This window comes from Hypanus sabinus, chromosome 3, assembly GCF_030144855.1.
Source record: "Hypanus sabinus isolate sHypSab1 chromosome 3, sHypSab1.hap1, whole genome shotgun sequence".
In the NCBI taxonomy this organism is placed as follows: Eukaryota; Metazoa; Chordata; class Chondrichthyes; order Myliobatiformes; family Dasyatidae; genus Hypanus; species Hypanus sabinus.
The window spans coordinates 179,464,264-179,486,735 of NC_082708.1; the positions used below are offsets into that span (position 1 = coordinate 179,464,264).

Below are 22,472 nucleotides of genomic sequence, written 5' to 3' on the forward strand. Positions count from 1 at the left end.
CTTTATAACTGCATCGATATGTTGGGACCAGGTTAGGTCCTCAGAGATCTTGACACCCGGGGACTTGAAACTGCTCACTCTCTCCACTTCTGATCCCTCTGTGAGGATTTTTGTTTAAGTAGTGAAATCATTTTCTTTTCACCTCGGCCGTTTCTGATACCTGCAAGCCTGAATGCTTGAAGCCACAGTAAGCAAAACAGTTCTGAATTATCTAAATGCTTGTTTCTCACCAGCTAAAATCACTGCTTTTAAAAGACAACACACGCAAATGATGCTATTTGAAAACTGTTCGCTCTAAGTGTGTGTAATGTCTAAGTCATGCAAGTACGCTCATTGGAACATGTTTGGTAACAATCCCCTATTATGTGGCATTGTGTCCCAAATAAATGAAGGGACTGCCAGCAATTTTCCTGATTAGTTTTCGTCCTTTAAGTGTTGTCTCAAATGAGAAGCTGCCCTGATTAACTGATGGCTCAATTAGTCGGAATCCACTGTATGTGATCCTTTTGTGTTTTGTTAGTCTCAAGGTCACCTGTCAACTTCTCCTCATAGTAAAGTCTTCCAAATCCAGGCAGCATCCTGATGACCCACACAAAATGCTGGAGGAACTCCACGTCTGCATACTTTTATGCATTGAGTTGCTGCCACATGATTGGCTGATTAGATATTTGCATTACGAGTAAGTGTACGGTACCTATTAAATTGGCCACTGAGTGTAAGTGGATAATTAAATGCCTAACTAAACTGATTCCTTCTGCCTACACAATGTCCATGTCCTTCCATTCTCTCCGGGAGTGGTGAGCTTATAGCATGCATGCCAAATATGTGCATGATAGCACAGGGCATGCACTGCCACCCCCATATGCTTTTCGAGCTCACAATAAATGTGTACAATGCTCTGAGTGCCACGTCACCGAAGTTCTATGTAAATGGAGTAAGGTAGCACCAACTAGCCTTTAGGGCAGCAATGAAGGTCCTCCATCTCCGGCGGCATTCACAGCTTCTTTTATCATGTCAGTAACTTCCTCCTGGTTTTCACTACTGTCAGTCATACAAGTCTCAGGTGGAGACTCAGGAATACCATCGCACACAGAAGTGAAGGATTCCTCATTGCTGTTTCCACAAGTTTTGTTTTACCAGTCAGGGTTGTCAGCCCCGAGCTGATCCCTTGAACCTGGAGGATCGGTGCATCACTCTTCGTCTGGCCTCTACCCTTTGACCTGTTTGGCATGGGTGACCTTACCAAGAGCATTAGGCCCCAACTCCATCCAGCATAGCTCTCCAGGTCATTGAGGCACACGAGCCTCCAAACCATGACTGGGTTACGCTCCTCTTGGAAGTTGACTTCATCATTTCCTGGCAGACCTGCATCTAGCATCACTTTATGAACATATGATCAGTCTATGTATAGAAGCTAATCTTGTGTACATATGGACCCACTCAAACAGTTATTTGTACATTGTGTTTTATGGGGTTGCTTTTATATTTACTGACTTGTTTTTAAAAAAAATTGTATTATTTGTGCTTATTGAGTTTTTCATGTTGCATCACATCTGGACTAACAATCATTTTGGTCTCCTTTACGCTTGTCTACTGAAGAATGAAAATAAACAGTCCTGAACCTTAAACCTGGGATCTTTGACAGCTTTTCTGAGAGTTTGTGCTTTGTCTTCTCTCACAGTACCTGAAGTTGAAGAACTTTGAGGAAGAGGTGCGAGCGCACAAGGACCTGGACGGTTTCCTCGCAAAGGCTGGAATCTTGCTGGACGTGTCAACCCTGTCGCTCGACGATGTTCTGCAAGAGATGCTCAAGCACATTATGAAGGAATCTGATAACATGGAGCCCAGATGCAACCTGGACGAAGTGATGGGCAGTTTATTCACTGATTCGAGCACTTCTCAGGACGCCAATGCAAATGGTAATTTGTAATTTGCAGTATTTTTAAATGTAATGTGCGGTACTGCTGCTGCAAAACAACTAATTTCACAACATGTGTTTGTCCATGATAATAAACTGATTTTCATTCTGTTAATGGAGTTTGTATTGAGTGACGTGTTGGCTCTTAGCAGAGTTTGACATGGCGGAATGGGAAGAATAACACAAACAAAATGCTGGAGGAACTCAGCAGGTCAGGCAGCATCTGTGGAGAATATACAGTTGACATTTTGGGCCAAGTTCCTTCATCAGGACCCTTCCTGATGAAGGGTTTCAGCTCAAAACTTCGATTCTTTATTCCTCTTTGTGGAGGCTGCCTCACCTGTTGATTTCCTCCAGCATTTTGTGTATGTTCCTCAGGATTTCCCGCAGAATTCTTGTGTTTATCAAATGAGAAGTGTTCCACATTGGGCATTCAAACGTAAAGAGCAGTTCATTGTTCATGGAAAGAAATTGATGTGCAGATGGAGCATGGGATCTAAGATTATAGCTCTCTGAAAACTGTTGATATAGTGGTAGTGAAGATGAATGGCGTGCTTGCCATTATTTGTTGAAGCATTGAGTTCAGGAGTCAGGACGTTATGTTGCAGCTTTATAAAACTCTGGCTAGGCAGCATCTTGAGTACTGCATTCAGTTCTGGTCACCACATCATAGAAAGGGTGTGGAGGCTTTGGGAAGAGTGACAGCGAAACTGGTGGATGAGTGTTTGATTGCAATATTTAAGTACCTGGATGGGAGGGGTAGGGGGGCTAGGGTTGATGGGACTATGTTGAGTAATAGAGGCCTGCTTCTGTGCCATTGTGCTCTCTGTCACGGAGTTTTTCTTTAACGTTGCCTTCATGAAAGAGTATGTGCTAGAACGCCAAACTTGAGCTGCTTTCTCCGGAGCAGCGGAGATCTGATAGAGATTTGTAAGATTATGAGAGGCATAGACAGAGCAGACAGATGGAACCTTTTCCCGAGGGTTAATAAACCTAACACCAGAAAGTATGCAATTAAGGTGAGAGGGGTGAAGATGTGAAGCAAGTTCTTCCCAACATAGTTGGGTGCCTGGAATGAGTTGCATGGAAGTAGTGGAAGAGGCAATTATGCTGGAAACGTTCAAGAGGCTCTCGGGCACACAAATGTGCAGGAAGTGGAAAGACATAGACATTGTGTCGGCCAAAGGGATTAGTTTAGTTGAACATTTAATTAGTAATTTACATAGATTGGCCTTTAGTGCCAATAATTTCTTCATTTATCATACTTTCTCTATAAAATCCTTATTCTTAGTAGCCCCTAGTTTCCTGATTGGCTTTTCAACTGATTAATAACTTTTGAAGCATAAAGCAGAGAAAGTCTGGGCACAGCTGGCTCTCGAGAACAAAAGAGTCCCACTGTTGTGCTGAAGTCGATGATTATTTCCCAGGTAGCAGTCATTTTTGAATGATGAAAAATTCTAAATTTGTTTGGTGTTTCTCTTTGCAGATTGTTTTTTTTTCTTACTAATTTTATTGATGCTTTATTGATCTTCGGTGGGTATAGGCATGAAAGGGCAGATACTGGAATCTGGAGAAACAAATAAGATGTTGGAAAAACTGGGAAAGGCTACCAAGGAATTGCAGTGTGTGATCTTGTCAGTGTTGATTGATGGCTGAAGTGGAAGATTGTGCTGTAGATGTAACAGGCTCTTTCTTTACCCTCTCCAATCAGTCATGATTTTGTTAAATGGCAGAGCAGGTTTGAGTGGCAGAATGTTGTTTAATCTCAGAATCTCCTCCTCATTCCACCACTTCATGTCTCCAGTCTGATGCTTTTTGAGCCTTGGCTCCAAGTTCGTCTCAGTTTGTGTGTTGCTTCCTGCTTCTCTTCTCTTCCCGCCTCACCAATATATAATGCTGTAGGCATGTGCTATCTTATTATTAGGTACAGGAGCCTGAATGTTTCAGGAACAGCTTCTTCCCCTCTGTCATCAGATTCCTGTATAGTCTGTGAATGCTACATGACTTAGTAGTCATTTTTTGCTATATTTATTATTGTAATTTATATTTTTTCTCTTCCACAGAACTGGTATCACAAAACTACAACTTTCACAATGAATGCCAGTAAACCATATGATATAGGAGCTGAATTAGGCCATTTGGCCCATCAAGTCTGCTCCGGCTTTCCATCATGGCTAGTTTGCATCTGTCTCAACCCTGTTCTCCTGCCTTCTCCGTGTAACCTTGGACACCCTTACTGATCAAGAGCCAATTGACATCTGCTTTAAATATACCCAATCATTTCGTGTCTATAACTGTCTTTGGCAAAGAATTCTACAGATTCACCACCCTCTGGCTACAGAAATTTCTCCTCATCTCTGTTCTAAATGGACATTCTTGTATTCTGACACAGTGCCCTTTGGTCCTAGACTCGCCCACATTCTCTCCACATCCACTCCATCTAGGCTTTTCAATATTCAAGAGATTTCAATGATACCCCCACTCATTCTTCCAAACTAGTGAGAACAGGCCCAGAGCCAGCAACCGCTCATTACTGGGAGAGACAGGATTAACAAAATATAAAAGACACATGGCAGCTGTAGAAAAGACCAGCACATGTTTGGTGGGTTGTGAGGCAGGAGGGAGAATAAGGAAACAAGCAGTTTTTTTCATTAAGTGCCCTATCAAAGATCTCAGAGATGGTCATGAGCACATTGCTGACTGTGGCCAAATCCATTTACTGAATCTTGGTGCCCCTTATACCTCATTTTCCCACTTACCTGTGCAAATGTGAATGGCTCTTGAACTTAAATTAATTAATTTATTTATAAAACGCAATACATAGGCCACAGTTTTAGGCCATTCAGCCCATCAAGTCGAACATTTCCTATTTCCTAACTAGCACTCTGGCCACCTTATTAGACACACTTGCACACCTGCTCACTAATTCTTTCTAATCAAGTGGCAGCAACTAAATGCAGAAAAGCATGCAGACACGGTCGAAATAATAATAAGTCTGATTCTGAGCAAACTGTGGAGGAAACCAGTGTTCTATTAAACAAATGTTGTCTGTTTGATTCCAGTGCACCTCCTATCAGACACCATTCAAGGAGTTTCTTCGACCACAACGGGTGTTCAGTACCAGCAGTCCTGGCTCTGTCTTCTGTAAGTGCCTCTTGAGTGTCTAGGTAAGGTTGATGACTCACTGGCTCTGGCTGGAAGTGAAATCAAGAGTTGTGGTAAACCTGGGAAAGTGTGCTTTATCTCTTTCCTGAATGGGTCTGGCTCTAATGGAGTCGTGAAGTCTGAGCATTTCATCTGGAGCGTGTTAGGTGATTACTGCAGAACTATTAAATCTGAGAGGAATCTGGAATTGTAGCTGTTGGAACCTCCGCAGAGGGGGGAGAGAAAAAGTCAATCCTCAGTTCTCGCTTGTGTAGAGTACACCATTTACTTTAGTGTTTCATTGTTGAAGGAATACTCCTAGGATGCAGTGGCAGTGTTCATCGTCATTATTTGAAACAGGCCCTTTATTCACATAACATACAAAATGGCCTAAAACTGTGGCCTATGTCTTGTGTTTTTATAAATTAATTAATTAATTTAGGTGCAAGGGCCATTCACGTTTGCAGAGGTAAGTGGGGAAGTGAGCTGCAGGGGATACCAAGATTCGGTAAATGCATCTTGGCCATGGTCAGCAATGTGCTCGTGACCATCTCTGAGGTATTTGATAGGGCACACATGACATAGAAACATACAAAATTTTGAAAGGGATAGATAAGATAGAAGTAGGAAAGTTGTTTCCATTGGTAGGTGAGACTAGAACTAGGAGACATTGCCTCAAGATTCAGGGGAGAGGATTTAGGACGGAGATGAGGAGACACTGATTTTCCCAGAGAGTGGTGAATCTGTGGAATTCTGTGCCCAGGGAAGCAGTTGAGGCTTCTTCACGAAATATATTTCAGAAACAGTTAGATAGGTTTTCACATAGTAGGGGAATTAAGGGCTCTGGGGAAACGGCAGGTAGATGGAGCTGAGTTTACGGACAGAACAACCATGATCTTATTGAATGGCGGGGCAGGCTCGATGGGCTGGATGGCCTACTGCTCCTATTTCTTATGTTGTATTGTCTTTTTTCTTTCTCAGGTGCACTCCTGAGCAATTTGATTTTCTCTAGGGCTTGTTTATTTATTTAGAGATACAGTATGGAACAGCCCCTTCTGCCCCAATGAACTGCACCACCCAGTGCAGAACAGGCCCTTCCGGTCTAATGAACTGAACTGCCCAGAAACTAACCTATTTAACAGTAGCTCAATTAGCTGACCATCTACAATGACCATTTAACTGACTAACCTGTAGACCTGTGGACTATGGGAGGAAACCAGAGCACCTGGAGGAAACCCATGCAGTTCATGGGGAGAACATGCAAGTTCCTAACTGATTTTGAACTCCGAATCATCCCAAGCTGTAATTGCATCACACTAACAGTTCTTCTACCGTATTAGCTGAAGTGTAGGAGTAAAAGGTGATCTGTAAAATCCTGAAAGGCATGGATAGGGTGAATGCACACAGTATTTTTTCTCCCCTTGGGACTGTGGAATCAAGAACTAGAGGGCACAGGTTTAATGTGAGAGAGGAGAGATTTGACAGGGACATGGGGGGCAATATTTTCACCCAGAAGGTGTTGAGTGTATGGAATGAGCTGCCAGAGGAAGTGATTGAGGCAGGTACATTAATGACATATAAAAGACGTTTGGACATAACGTAGGTAGAAGTTTGGTGGATGTGGACCAAACTCTGGCAAAGTAGACTAGCTTAGCTGTGAGTCTTGGTCCATGTCAACCGGTTTAGAATCTGAATTGGGTTTAATGCCACTTGCATACCGTAAGTGGTGAAATTTGTTATTTTGTGGCAGCAGTATGGGGCAATACATAAAAACTATAAATTACTACAGGAAATGCATATAAAACCAAGTTAAAATAGGTCATGCAAAAAGAGAGCAAAATAACGAGGTACTGTCCCTGGGTTGGTTCATTGTCTGTTCAGAAATCTGATGGCGGAGGGGAAGAAGCTGTTCCTGAAACATTATCTTCCAGCCCCTGTACCACCTCCTTGATGGTGAAAAGAGGGCATGTGCTGGATGATGGGGGCTAAAGTTAAGCTGAAATGCCCATTTCTGTGCTGTATAACTCTCTTTATTACTGGCTTTGGATGAGTACAACTTGACCCTCTCCAGAAGGGCTCCGAATACCATCATCAATGCCCAATGGATTCTGACACTTTGGATTAAAAAGCTGAAGCTTGGCTCTGGTATGTTGTCAACAGGCTCTAGTAGGTCTGGGCTTCGATACATGCCCTCGGCTCCTTCCCAATTGCATCTCTAATGTCTGGCAGAGTGTCAGTGGGCAAGCTCATTAGAACTCATGGTAGAATAATGAAGCAGCATTGTGAACTGAAGGTTGAATTTGATGATCTGCACAGCCTGATTGAGACGGACTTGTTATTTTTAATATCATGAGACACTTTGGAAGTACTTATCCAGCCACTGATCATTGGCTCCATTGTGATGTGGATCTTGTGACAGTTTCCATTATCTGCCCAAGACCATGTTAAGTAGGTGACACTTCCACTTTCTTTTGTTGTTGGTTCACATATGGATGCACTTAATAGGTAAATATATATATTTTTTAATGTTTATAGATCTTTTTCGGGAACAATGCAGGCATTGAACAGAGACATCTGTTTGGCATATTCTCTCTTCTATAACAAAAAAGCCTCTGATTTCTTTGGTTGAAAATCAGAGATCCTAACCTCATGTCTCAAAGAAACCCAAAACTCATTACTTTTATTTGAAAGATAAAATTTTAAACAGGGATATGGATCAACTGGGAGTGATTAGCAATTTTGACACTTTTATTTATTGCAGATACCCTCCTCCTCATCAACTTAAATTCTTCTGTCCTCTTGTGTTACTTAAGATCAGCACCCCTGCTGGGAGATAGGTTGCTGACAGCAAATCGCCAGTGTCCTCTGTGCTTGGCTGGTCTTTCAAGTTGTTCCCAGGAGTAACCCATCCTTCCTCTCTGAGGGATGAGGTCTTTGGAGCTTCTGTTGGTGTTTCTGTAGCTCTGGGTTTTTAAGGGATGAGGTTGCTAGCCCAATGCCCAACCCTCCTTTCACAGCTGGATTTGGGACCATCCATGGTAGAGTTCCACTTGAGATGTACAGTAGGCTGATGTATTCTCCTGCCTGTGGTTTGGCTGAGCTTCTACTACATCAAACAAGATTGTAAGTTCTTCAGAGTCTGATTTGGGAGGGGTATTTGAGTTGAGCTTAATCCCAGTCATGTCTCTTAGAAAGTTGATCAGGATGGAACCTGGGTCAAGATCTTCAAGGTAATTTATTTATGCGCCTATCTTCTGACAATTGGAGGTCTTTGGCCAATTATAACTCATCCCACTGCATTGGCCAGCCAATCGAAGCCAATGCAACTTCATGGAAAAAATGTGATCAAACTCATGAAGATGAAATAACCATGTAATCAATGACTAAAATTTTGCTTGTTTGGGATATGGACCTGACTCATTGAGACCAGCAATGTTTGCCTGTCCCTAACTATTCGAGTGGATGGCAGTAAGCTGCCTTCAGTTATCAAGGGAGGAGGTACAGGAGTCTGGAGACACACACTCAGCATTTTAGGAACAGCTTCTTGTCCTCCTCCATCAGATTTCTGAATAGACGATGAACCCATGAACACTACCTCACTATTTTTTGCCCTCTTTTTGCACCACTTAATTGATTCAGAATTTTAATACTGTATACAGGTAGTCCCCGAGTTACGAATGTCCGACTTGCGGACAACTCATACTTATGAACTGAGGAAGGAGAATGCCGTCCGCCATTTTAAGTCGTTGCCGTTGACACTGTGCTGAGTGTGTAACTTTGTACTTGGCTTATATTTTTATTAGCAAGATTCACCCTAACCCCCGCCCCCACCCCCCCCTGAAGTTCCGTTCGGCTGGTGGCACAGTGAGATCAGTGCCGGGCTCAAGAATGGAGGTTCCTGAGTTCGATCCAGTGACAGACTGCTCCCGTGCCGGGTTGATGTTGATCCAGTGACTCCCGTACCATCTGTGCCAGGTTGATGTTGTGCTCGCAACTCGACCTTGTTTAAAAAAAATAACACTGCCACCTCCAGTTTAAATTCCCACGTGGAATATTGTGGAGGATCAAATACCCAAACCCAGCACAGACCCCACTTGTCCCATTTAACCTGTCTCAGTGTGGTGGACTTTGGGACCTGGGGAATTCAGTGTAGTGGTCCTTTGGACCCAGTGGACCTCGGGACTGGAGGAGGTTGGGACCCGCTGACCGCAGTGTTTCTGTTCCGTTGATGGGAAGCGATCACAATAGAAAGTAAAGTGGAAATAATGAAGCGTTTGGAAAGAGGAGAAACGCCATCGGTCATTGGAAAAGCATTAGGCTATAGTCGGTCAACGATCGGAACAATTTTAAAGGATAAAGTGAGAATAAAGGAGCGTGTGAAAGGTCCTGCCCCGATGAAAGCTACAATTATTACTAAGCAACGCAGTGGTTTAATTATTGAAATGCATACGTTTCTTAAGTGTTTTATATGCATAGAAAGGTAATATATATACTATATACTAAGACAAATATTTGACTAACTGATGCTAAATAATACTGGATGTACTTGTTCCAACTTAAAGACGGAACTTGTTTGTAACCCAGGGACTGCCTGTATATTTCCTATTGTAATTTATAGTTTTTATGTATTGCGCTGTAAGGCCGCCACAAATCACCAAATTTCATGCCATGACACGTTAGTCATGTAGGTCAGTGATATTCCACCTCATTCTGTTTATTGAACTCCAGTGGCATTCCTTCACTTTAACTCTTCCTTTGTCCTTTCGATTGAGGACAAGTGAGGAAACTTGTTTCCTTTTGGCATGAGGCTGATGCTGGGTTTTGACAGCACTTGAATAAGTGCTTCAGGCAAAGTACCTTCCTATATATAAACCATCTTTGCACCTTTTGAGCAATGCGTACAAGATGTTGGTGGAACTCCCCCTCCACAGATGCTCCCTGACCTGCTGAGTTCCTCCAACGTTTTGTGCGTGTTGCTCAAGGTTTCAAGCATCTGCAGAATCTCTTGGGTTTATTATTCACATTTTGTTAAATCTTTTCTCCCCACCCCATTCTGACCTCCTCCACTACAGGTGCACTGTCGCAACGCTCCAGAAACGTCACGTGTGTATAAGCCGACTAGAGAGGCCTCAGAACTGGGGGGAGAATTGCTGTGAAGTGCGTTACGTTATTCTCATCCTGGTGCCAGCCAAAATGGTAATAACTTGAACATTTATATACATGCTTTGATTGGTGGCCAAAATAGCATGTGGTGCACAGCAGCATTGAGGACGGAGAACTTCTTGCCTGCGTGCATTTAGTAAACCATGCTGATCTCACAGGTGGTCTCATTATGATACTTCAGGAATATTCAGTTGACCGAGGCTTGATATTCGCGTTGCACAGACAAAATGCTGGAGCAACTCAGCAGGCCAGGCAGCATCTATAGAAAAGTGTAAACAGTCAACGTTTTGGGTCGAGACCCTTCATTAAGTCCTGATGCATTTTGTGTCTGTTGCTCTGTTCAAACTATCAAGCACACTTTCCTAAGTAAGTTGTGAAGGAATATGCACAAAATGCTGGAGGAACTCAGCAGGGCAGGCAGCATCTATGGAGGGGAATACAGTGGACGTTTTGGGCTGAGTCGTTATAGGAGAGTGAGAGGGGGAAGGCAAGGCTGAGTTTGAATAAGGATTCCAGCATCTGCAGAATCTGTCTTACTCATATTCATTCCTATTCCTCGTCGCCCTATTTATTTATTTATCTATCTATCTAATTAATTAATTAATTTTTATCATAGCGTGTAATTTGAGATGTTGTACATTATGTTGCTACCATAAAACAAATTTGACAACACATGTCAGTGATATTAAACCCTGATTCAGGTGCATTTGTGAAGTACGCTATTTAGCATTATTGGGGGTAAAGGAAGACTTACATTGAACTTGCTGCTTCCGCAGTCTTGAAGGTTTAAAAACGTTTTTGTACCATGAAGTAATTTCTGAAGTGCTGTCATTCCTAGCTGTTCTCCTTTAGCTACCATGGCTGTAGTCACTTGTCTTCAGCATGGTCAGTAATAACGTCAGACAGACAATTACACTGGGCAACAAAGATTTTGCCTTTTGAATACTTTTTGGGTATACCTTATGGATTTTGGGCTGTTGCTCATGAAAATCACCATGAAATTTCCCTAACAAGCACCATTTTTTTGGAATCACCTGCATTTGTTATTTCAATTTATAATTCAAATCAGAATAACTGATGCCAAGATTAAGGAAGACATTCTTGTTGGTTGACAAATCAAGCAGGTCATTGATGACAGGCGGTACGAAGAACTTCTAGTGGGACCGGAGAAAATCACATGGAAGGCATTCAAGGATGTGGCTGAAAATTTTCTTGGCAACTTATTGTCATCATCAGAATCTGTAAGCCTTAAGAGATGATGGTGTGACACTTTTTTCTGATGGTTTTTAGGGTTGTAAACTTGGGGGTATTTGCACTTTCTGGAGTAGCTGTCCAGCCCCACTCTAGAGTGACAGTCTCTTTCACAACGGCTGCAGGTGAAGGGGGAAGGTGCTCTGGGTTTTCTTTTGGCTCTCTTGATGCCGAGCATGTTGGTCCTTGCTGCCTCAGCACACACCGCCTTTGACTGCAGCTCTCCAAGCTGTCTGGTCTTCAGCTGTTTCCTCCCACGTGTTGTGGTTGATGCCTGCCAGCTTCGTGTCACACTTGCAGGCATCCTTGTAGTGGAGGCATGGCCCTCCTTGTGGGCGGTTACTCAACTCGCTATGCACCTTACCTTCGGAAATCTGTCCCTGATCCGTCCGTTTGACATGGCCCAACCATCTGAGGCATCTGTGGCTGAGTAGTGCATAGATGCGGGAGGTGTCAGCCTACTGCTCAACCTCTGCGTTGGTGATTCTGTCCCGCCAGGAGATGTGCAAGATGCGCCCGAGGCAGCGTAGGTGGAACAAGCTTAGCCTCCTCTCTTGTCTGACGTATGGTGTGCAAGCCTCGCTGGGGTAGAGGAGTGTGCTGAGCACACACAGCTTGGTCTTCTTTGTCAGCTGACTGTTGTTCCACACTCTCTTGTCCAGTCTGGCCATGACGCCTACTGCTCTGGCTATCCTGCCATACACCTCTGCTTCAAGGGACTGGGAGCTGGTGATGGTTGATCCAAGATAGGTGAGGGAGTCAACTACAATAGTCACAGGAGTGGGCCATTTGGCCCTTCGAGCCAGCACCGCCATTCACTGTGATCATGACTGATCATCCACAATCAGTACCCCCGTTCCTGCCCTCTCCCCATATCCCTTGTCTCCGCTATCTTTAAGAGCTCTATCTAACTCTTTCTTGAAAGCATCCAGAGAATTGGCCTCCACTGGCTTCTGAGGCAGAGCATTCCATAGATCCACAACTCTCTGGGTGAAAAAGTTTTTCCTTAACTCTGTTCTACAAGGCCTGCCCCTTATTCTTAAACTGTGGCCTCTGGTTCTGGACTCCCCCAACATTGGGAACATTTTTCCTGCCTCTAGCATGTCCAATCCCTTAATAATCTTATATGTTTCAATCAGCTCCCCCCTCATCCTTCTAGATTCCAGTGTATACAAGCCCAGTCACTCCAATCTTTCAACATATGACAGTCCCGCCATCCCAGGAATTAACCTTGTGAACCTAACCTGCACTCCCTCAATAGCAAGAATGTCCTTCCTCAAATTTGGAGACCAAAACTGAACACAATACTCCAGGTGTGGTTCACCAGGGCCCTGTACAACTGCAGAAGGACCTCTTTGCTCCTATACTCAACTCCCTTTGTTATGAAGGCCAACATGCCATTAGCTTTCTTCACTGCCTGCTGTACCTGCATGCTTACTTTCAGTGACTGATGAACAAGGACACCTAGATCTCGTTGTACTTCCCCTTTTCCTAACTTGACACCATTCAGATAGTAATCTGCCTTCCTGTTATTGAACCAAAGTGGATAACCTCACATTTATCCACATTAAACTGCATCTGCCATGCATCTGCCCACTCACCCAACCTGTCCAAGTCACCATGCATCATCCTAACATCCTCCTCATATTTTACACTACTACCCAGCTTTGTGTCATCTGCAAATTTGCTAATGTTACTTTTAATCCCTTCATCTAAATCATTAATATATATTGTATATAGCTGCGATCCCATCACCAAGCCTTGCGGTACCCCACTAATCACTGCCTGCCATTTTGAGGGAGATTCTGCTCCCTGGGCCCTGACGTTTGTCGTCTTCAGACTGATGGTTAACCCAAACTCCTTACAGGTGTGGTCGAAGTGGTTAATCTGTTGCTGGAGTCTGCCATCTCTGTGACGTCAATGCTGCATCATCTGCAAAGAGCATCTTGCGGATGAGGGCTATCCTAACTTTGGTCTTGGAGAGCAAGCAAGTGGTGTTGGACAGCTTGCCACCAGCTCTTGTGCGAAGGGAGATGCCATCCGCGCAGTCTACGAAAGCATGGTGAAGGAGCTCGGAGAAGAAGATCCAGAGAGGGTCGGTGCCAGGATACAATCTTGTTTCATGCTAGTATATATATTTATTTATTTCCCCAAATAACCAATTATTTTATCTTTGGAGCACCTATATATTGCTAAGGGGAGGGGGGAAGGGTATATATTTTTTTCTTTCTGTAATCATTTGAAAACTCAATAAAAAAAGTTTTTAAAAAAAAACTTTGTTTCACTCTGCTGCTGACTGGAAAGGCAGCAGAAATTGCTCCATTGAAGCAGACAGTGCTGCACATGACCTTATGGAAAGAGGATATGATGAATGTCTTGGGAGGCAGCCAATCTCTAGCGGGTTTGAAGAGTCCGCTTCAGCTGACAAGGTCAGATCAGTGAAGGCTGTACATAGTGGGTCCTGCTGCTCTCGACTCTTCTCCCACAGCTGATGCAGTGAGAAGATCATGTCCACTGTAGACCTACCAGCTCTGAACCTGCACTGGGACGCTGGGCAGACTGTGGATGCAAGGCTCTGAATTCCTGTCACGATGTGGCCGAATACTTTCCCCACAATACTAGGGAGAGAGATGCTGTGGCAGTTGTTATGATCACTATGGTTGCCCTTGTTTTTCTGCAGTGTGACAATCTTGGCATTTTGCATGTCCTGGGGGACGTGGCCTTTCTCCCGGAAGAGACATGAAAGCTGGTATAGATGATGCAGCAAGGCAGTCTTCCCAATCTTCAAACCTTCGGGTGGAATTCCATCTTTCCCTGGGGCTTTCCCACTGATGAGACAGCCGATGGCTTTGCAGAGATCCTCCACGGATGGCAATGCGTCAGACTCTTCCCTGACTGGCAAGCCAGGCAGGGCCTCCAGGGCAGCATCGATCACCACGTTCCGGGTTGCACACAGGTCCAGGTAGTGCTCTACCCAATGTTTAAGATGCTTTGCTCAGGTCCATGGTGACGACCCCAGGTTTTGACTTCAGTGGGGCTGTCTTGGTGGCTGAAGGGCCTATTGCTGACTTGATGCTGTCATACGTCTCTCTTGCATTCCTGCTGCCGGCAGCTGATAGAAATTTGCTGCAAAAATTCAGCCAGTAGTTGTTTGCACAATGTTGGGGAGTTTGCTGCGCCTTGTTTCTAGCGGGTCTGAGGCTGTTGCGTGTGCTGGTGCGGGGTTTTGCTTGTAGGCCAGCAGAGCTTTTCTTTTGGCCTCAGTCACTTGCTCCATTTCTTCTCGGTGTGCTTTGTACCAGTCTGCGTTCTTGTGCTCCTTTTCTCCATGAGCTGCAGATGGCATCACGGAGTTGTGGCCACTTGGAGTCAATAGAGGTACTGTGCCAGAACTGTTCTCTGAAAAACTGTTCTTCATTGTGGTTTTGGAGGTATCAGCGAACTGCTGTACTCTGTCAGAGTTCGCTGTGCAGGAGGCGTTGATGTGAGATTGGCCCTTAGGCTTGGGATGATGGAGTCTCTTTGACGTTAGCCCCGTTCTACTGACAACAAGGGAGTGGCCTGTGTTGCAGTCTGCACTGTGGTAACTGCGAGTGCCAAGGACACTGTTCAGGCCCCTGCGCCTTGTGACGATAAGGTCAAGCTGATACCGGTGGTGGGACCGTAGATGTCTCCAGGAGACTTGTGCCTTTCCTTACACTGAAAATGCATGCTGGTGATGCACAGTTCATGATGGCCATAAGACATAGAGCAGAATTAGGCCATTCAGCCCATCGAGCCTCCTCCACCATTCCATCATGGCTGATCCCCGATCCCACTCAACCCCATACACCTGCCTTCTTGCCGTATCCTTTGATGCCCTGACCAATCAGGAAACTATCATCTTCTTCCTTAAATATCCCCATGGACTTGATCTCCACCACAATCTGTGGCAGAGCATTCTACAGGTTACCTACTCTCTCGCTAAAAAGATTCCTCCTTACCTCCGTTCTAAAAGGTCACCCCTGAATTTTGAACCTGTGCACTCTAATTCTGGAAACCCTTGACATAGGAAACATCCTCTCCACATCCAGCCTATCGAGTCCTTTCACCATTCAATTGGTTTCTTTGAAATCTCCCCGCGTTTTTCTAAACTCCGGTGAATACAGGCCCAAAGCTGCCAAATGCTCTTCATATATTAACCCCTTCAATCCTGGGATCATCCTCATGAACCTCCTCTGGGCTCTCTCCAATGCCAACACATCCTTTCTGAGATACGGGGCCCAAAACTGTTGACCATACTCCAAGTGCAGCCTGACTAGTGTCTTATAAAGGCTCAGCATCATCTGCTTGATTTTACATTCCATTCCTCTTGAAATAAATGTCAACATTGCATTTGCTGCCTTTAACACAGATTCAACCTGTAAATTAACCTTTTGCGAGGTTCTGCACCTCTGATGTTGGAACCTTTTCCCCATTTAGATAATAGTCTGCACTATTGTTTCTTTTACCAAAATGCATCATCATACATTTCCCAACACTGTTCAATCTGCTACTTTCTGCCAATTCTTCCAACTTGTCTAAGTCCTCTGCAATCACATTGCTTCCTCAGCACTACCTGCCCCTCCACCTATATCATCCGCAAACTTTGCTACAAAGCCATCAATTCCATTACCCAAATCACCGACAAACAATATGAAAGGTAGCAGTCCCGACACTGACCCTGAGGAACACCATTACTAGTTGCCAACCAGAAAAGGCCCTCTTTATTCCCACTTGCTGTCTCCTGCCTATCAGCCATTCCTCTATCCCTGCCACAAGGATTGTTATATAAAATGTTTCCTACCAAATGCAATAAAACAGTTACTCTGTGATGAGAACAAACATCACAGTATAATAGCCTCTGTTTTACTATTTTGTACATTATTACTGCACATTATTGCAAATTATTGCATATTGATGAATTATTATTGTTTATGTTATTATTCTGTACTTTATTAGTTAAGTCTGCTCACTGCTAAGTGTGTGTTTTAAATTTTGCTGCTGGAATGAAAGAATTTCCCACTTGGGATCAATAAAGTACTTATTATTCTATACCAAGATACAGTGGAAAAACTTCCGTATGTCATCCATACAGGCCGTTCCATCCATAAATACATCAAGGTTGTACGTCTTTTTACTAGGTACTGTGTCATATGACATAGGTAATCCATGTTTCTTCTTGGCAATTTTTCTACAGAAGAGGTTCGCCATTGCCGTCTGGGCAGTACCCGTACAAATGTTGTACAAAGGGTGTAAAAATCAGGTAGAATTTATTGCCACAGTTACAGAGAAAGTGCAGTGAACTCGACAAATAAGTTTGTTTAAGAGCCTTTATAACAGCAGGGTAGAGGCTACAGTTTATGTTCTGAAGCTTTTGTATCTTCTGTCCGAATACTGCACACTTCACTTCAGTAGCTTGAGGAAACTGGGTTAATAAATGGTAGTGATCTACATGGACTGAGTTTCAGTACTGGCTAAGACTGCACCATGTAGTAGGAGTCCCATCCAGGTAGGCATATGTGACCCTTGCTCAGTATTGTTCTCTTAAACCACAACCTATCTACTCAAGTCTTTTGGTTGTCTTTGTGTAGGTTTTTCCATCATGAAGTTGGAGAAGATCTCATCAAACTTGGGAATGCCTCAGGAAGATGAGTCATACAGCCCTTCAGCCCATCTGCTCCATGTTAACCAAAATGCCCCACCCAAGCCATTCACCAGTGTCTGGTCCATAATCTTCTAAACTTTTCTAACCTGCGTACCTGTCTGTGTCACAATAGTGACTTACGACAGTACAACCATTTTATGTTAAATGGATGTAAAGCAAGATGTATCCATTTAATACTTCCTACATGTCCATATAAGGTAAAACAGTTGTAGTGTCTGAAGTCACTCTTGTGGCCACTGAATCCATGTTTTGTAGAGTAATTTCTCTGTCCCAGTCCTCAAGACAGAGTATTTTTTAGTAGCTTGCAATATCTTTTCAATGATCTGAATAACTAATCTTTCTACCACCCTCTCAGGCAGTGAGTTATAGAATATTAATAATCTATTTAATAATAAAAAGGAAATTCTCCTTTCATTTCCCTCCCTGCTCCATCTCTACCCAAATGCCTTTTGCTCATTGTTTCCAATCATTGTCCACTAACCATTCCTTTGTGGAGCAATTTCACTTAGCCAACTTTTAAATCTGTCATGATCTCGTACACTTTGATTAAATCTCCTCCAAACATGTTCCTACAGTGTATGAACTGCTACTATACATTAACCATCAGGTAGATGGGTTTTAGGCGAACCAGTGGTGGGGGGTGGGGAGGGCTTTGGGGGGAGAGCTGTAGAGTATAGATAATTTCGGCACATGATGACCTGCTGACCTTATTACCTACTCTAAAATCAGTCTAACCCTTCCCTCCTACATTACCCTCCATTTTTCTTTCATCCATCTGTCTGTTTAAGAGTTTTTGAAATATCCCTAATGTATTTGCCTCTACTACATCCCCAGCAGTATCCAAAGCACCCACCCCTCTGTGTAAAGAACTTGCTTCTGACATCCTCCTACACTTTCCTCAAGTCACCTTAAAGTTATAAACATGAGAAAATCTGCAGATGCTGGAAATCCAAAGCAAAACACACAAAATGCTGGAGGAACTCGGTGGGTCAGGCAGCATCCATGGAAAAGAGTGAACAGACAATGTTTCAGACCCGGGCCCTCTTCAGGAATTGTGCTCGCTTGGGTTCTCCATTTCTGCCCTGGGTGAAAGTCTCTGGCTATCCAATTGATCTATACATCTCATCTCGTAGATGTCTATCGAGTGACTTCTCATCCTCCTTCGCTCCAAAGAGAAAGGCCCTAGCTCACTCAACCTGTAGCACAAGTTATAGAACATTGAAATCTACAGAGCATTACAGGCCCTTCGGCCCACATTGTTGTGCCAACCATTTAACCTACTCTAGAAACGGCCTAGAATTTCCCTACCGCATCACCCTCTATTTTTCTAAGCTTCAAGTTCCTCTCTATTTTATCCACTGCCACTGCCACCACCTTCACTGGCATTGCATTACACACACCCACCACTCTCTGTGTAGAAAAACTTGCCTCTGACATCCCTTTGTACCTACTTCCAAGCACCTTAAAACTATGCCCCCTCATGTTAGCCATTTCAGCCCTGGGAAAAAGCCTCTGGCTGTCCACCCAATCAATGCCCCTCATCATCTTATACAGCTAAATAATAGGCAAAGAAGCCTATCTCAGCTATTGCCATTAGCCTGTGTTTGACACATTTCTCTTTAAACATCATCTGTCCATGTATGTACATTTAAATGTTGTTACACCCATCTCTACTACCATCTCTGGTAGCTAGTCCTATATGCACCATCCTCTGCATGGTGAAGTTGCCCCTCCAGTCCCTTTTAAATCTTTTCCCCTCCTGTCTAAAACCTATGCCATTCTAGGTTTATGTTCTTTTATTCCTTCACCTGCTATATTCCCTTCATCACCTCTGTATGGTCACCCTTCATTCTCCAACATTCCAGGGAATAAAGTTCTAGCTTGCCCAATCTTTCCTGATAGCTTGGGGCCCACAAGTCTTGGGAACATTCTTGCATGTCTGTTTGGCTGTGCTCTTTACAGTTTAAACAACATTTTTCCTGTAATGGAGGGGGTGGAAATGGAAACTGTATGCGATACTCCAGGTGCAGCCTCACTAACATCTAGTACATCTGCAGCGCACGAGGGATGGGAGAGGATGAGAGGGGAAAGTGTGGGACTGGTGTAAATGCTGTTTGATGGTTAGCACAGACCTGTTGGGCTGAAGGGCCTGTTGCCACAGTATAGTTGCAAATCTGCTTTGCTTTCTCACTCTCTAGTGCCCTCATAAGCTGATGGCCATCTTCGCTTGTCTCTACCTATCACTCACTAGCCTCGTCTCTCGATTCCCCTCCCCCTCCTCCACCCTTCGCCCTCCTGCCTCCACCTGCCCACGATCTCTCTCCTCACCTGGTGCCGCCTATTGCCTGGCAACCCCCCCGTACTGCTTTATACTGGTTAACTCTCTTCTCCATCCTTGCAGAGTTTTGATCCAAGACACAGCCCAACCCTTTGCCTGCACATATGCTGCCTGACTCAGAACTCTTCAGAAAGTGTGTTTTGTTCCAGCATCTGAAGCCTGTTTTATCGCCATTAATTTTGAATTATTACATAGCCACCGTGAGGCAAGGTGCATAAGGATAGGTTGGGCCAGATTGAAATGGTGAGGGTGTGAGGGCTGGAGGCTAGGTTCAGCTCACCACTCTGAGGCTTACCTGGCTCTCAGCTGATCTAGGGCTGTGGCCTGCGCCCAACGGGCGACTGGATCGGCTGCAGTGATATACACTGTAGTTGGTGAGCTTTTAAATATGCTCACTAAAACTGTCAGAATTAGAGAGAGAATGTTGATGGGTAGTTTCCAAATAGGCTCAGGTGTATTTGGCCTGTGTTACTCCTTTTGCAACCCAATGTGTCCTCCGTCGAATATGGATACGATTGGGCAAGCAGCAACCTGTACCGATGGTATGGGAAAGGAATTGGTTTATTGTCATGTGTACCAAGATGCGGTGGAAAGCTTGTCTTCCATGCTGTTCATGCAGTTCAAATCATTCCATGGTGAATTGAGGTAGAACAAGGTAGACAATAACAATGCAGAATAAAGTGTAACAGCCACAGATAAATTTGTTCATCCACACTTTCTGAAGAGTGCAGTGCAAATGAACAAAAAAGGTGCAAAATCCTAACAAGGTAGACTATGAGGTCAAGAGTCCATCTTATTGTACTAGTGAACCACTCAAGAGTCTGATAACAGTGGAATAGAACCTGTCCTTCAGCCTGATGGGACAAGCTTTCAGGCTTTTGTATCTTCCACCCGGTGTGAGGGGAGAGAATGTCCACATGGGTGGGGTGTTTGAATTTTTGTTTGGCAGAGGCAATGAGAAGTGCAGACAGAGCCCTTGGAGATGAGGCTAGATAGTTTTTCAATGTTTTCTTTAATTTTAATCGTCTTTTCCTTCAAGAAAAAAAAGAGGAAAATTAATCCTTTTTTTCCATGTAGGAGTGGCTAGTTTCTGTGAAGGGAATGTGCTGCTGAGTGGTTGCGTAGGCATGTGTTATTACCATTCCAAAATCCTCTCCCTTCCGAATCAGCTTTAATATCACTGACATATCATGAAATTTGTTGTTTGGCAGCAGCTGTACAGTGCAATACATAATTTAAAAAATACAATAAATATATATACATAACTAAGTAGTACACAAAGGGAGCAAAAAATGAAAAATAGTGAGGTGGTGTACCTAGGTTCATTGTTTATTCCGAAGCTAAGTGTGTGTCTTCAGGCTCCTGTACCTCCTCGATAGTCGCAATGAGAAATGGGCATGTCCTGAGCGGTGGGAATCCCTAAAGACAACTACTCCCTTTTTGAGGCATCGCCTTTTAAAGATCTCCTCGATGCTGGGGAGGTTATTGCCTGTGATGAGGCTGGCTGAGTTTCTGCAACTTCTCCAATCCATCGCAGTGGCCTCTCCGCACCAGATGCCGATGCATCCAGGTGGAATGCTCTCCATGGTGTATTTGTAGAAACTTGCTGGAGGTTTTGGTGCCGCACCGAGTCTGTTCAAACTCCTAATAAAGTATTGCCGCCGTCATAGCTTCCTCGGACCCAGGATAGGTCATCACAGATGATGTTCATCAGCTTCCTGCGGCTATACTTGCATCAGACTTTATTCTGCATTTGCTCTTTGTTCTTTTTCATCTGCCCTTTGATTGATTAGATCTTTCTGTTCCCCACGACAGAAAAGCACAAAGACAGCCATTGAAGTTGGAAGGACCTTTGCCACGATGTTTGCTGACATGAACTTCCGTCAGAAACTCTCAGAAGTTAAAACAAAAGAGGAATTTAAAGAGACTCTAATTCTTCAGCGGCACCTTCTAACTGTCATCCACAGGGAGCCGAGCAATACAGAGGATTCAAAGGAGAAGCAAAATGAGCGATCTCAGGTACAGTCGGCCCTCCTTATCCGCGGATTCCGCATGCGCGGTTTCAAACAACCATGGATCGGGAAAACCCAGAAGTTCTCTCTCCAGCACTCGTTATTTGACCATGTACAAACTATTTTTTCTTGTCATTATTCCCTAAACAATACAGTATAGCAACTATTTACATAGCATTTACATTGTATTAGGTATTATAAGTAATCTAGAAATGATTTAAAAGTACAGGCAGTCCCCAGGTTATGAATGAGTTCCATTCCTGAGTCTGTCTTTAAGTCGGATTTGAAGTTGGAACAGGTACATCCGGTATTATTTAGCATCAGTTAGTCGAACATTTTTCTTAGTATATATTACATATTTTACCTTTCTATGCATATAAAACACTTAAGAAGCATATGTATTTTCATTAATTAAACCACTGCGTTGCTTAGTAATAATTGTAGCTTTCATCGGGGCAGGGCCTTTCACATGCTCCATTAAAATTGTTCTGATTGTTGACCAACTGTAGCCTAACGTTTTTCCAATGACAATGGCGTTTCACCTCTTTCCGATCTTTTCATTACTTCCACCTTACTTTCAATCGTGATCATGATTATTTTCGTGAACAGAAACACTGCGGATTCAGAGCTGCGCCAAATCCTAATGTCCACCGCACTGAGCATGTTAAATAAAGTCCGGGGTTCTGCTGGGACCTAAAGACCACCGCACTGAGCCAGGTTAAATAAGGGACTTGAGCATCCGTGATTTTTGGTATCTGCAGGGGGGCCGCGGATAAGGAGGGTTGACTGTACTAGAATTTGTGTAAGTTGTGTTGAAAATTGATCAGGATGCTTTGGTACATCCAGGGCTGAAGAACTGTTCCAGAAACAATAAAACAATCCGCTGGTAGAACTCCAGCAGAATTTCGGGTCAGCTAGAGTAATGCTATCACAGTGTCTGTGACGGAGGTTCGATTCCCA

General features: G+C 43.8%; 1 protein-coding gene across 8 annotated transcripts in view; it reads left to right on the forward strand.

Moving 5' to 3' along the window:
- Nucleotides 1-22,472, forward strand: part of slc4a11 (solute carrier family 4 member 11) — a 284,841-nt gene that overhangs the window by 176,634 nt on the left and 85,735 nt on the right. For all 8 annotated transcript variants that reach the window (XM_059965729.1, XM_059965724.1, XM_059965725.1 and 5 more), the window contains 4 exons: nt 1,682-1,919; nt 4,981-5,062; nt 10,135-10,258; nt 21,316-21,519. In XM_059965729.1, the coding sequence (XP_059821712.1) occupies nt 1,682-1,919; nt 4,981-5,062; nt 10,135-10,258; nt 21,316-21,519 (648 nt within the window). The remainder of the gene's footprint in view (nt 1-1,681; nt 1,920-4,980; nt 5,063-10,134; nt 10,259-21,315; nt 21,520-22,472) is intronic.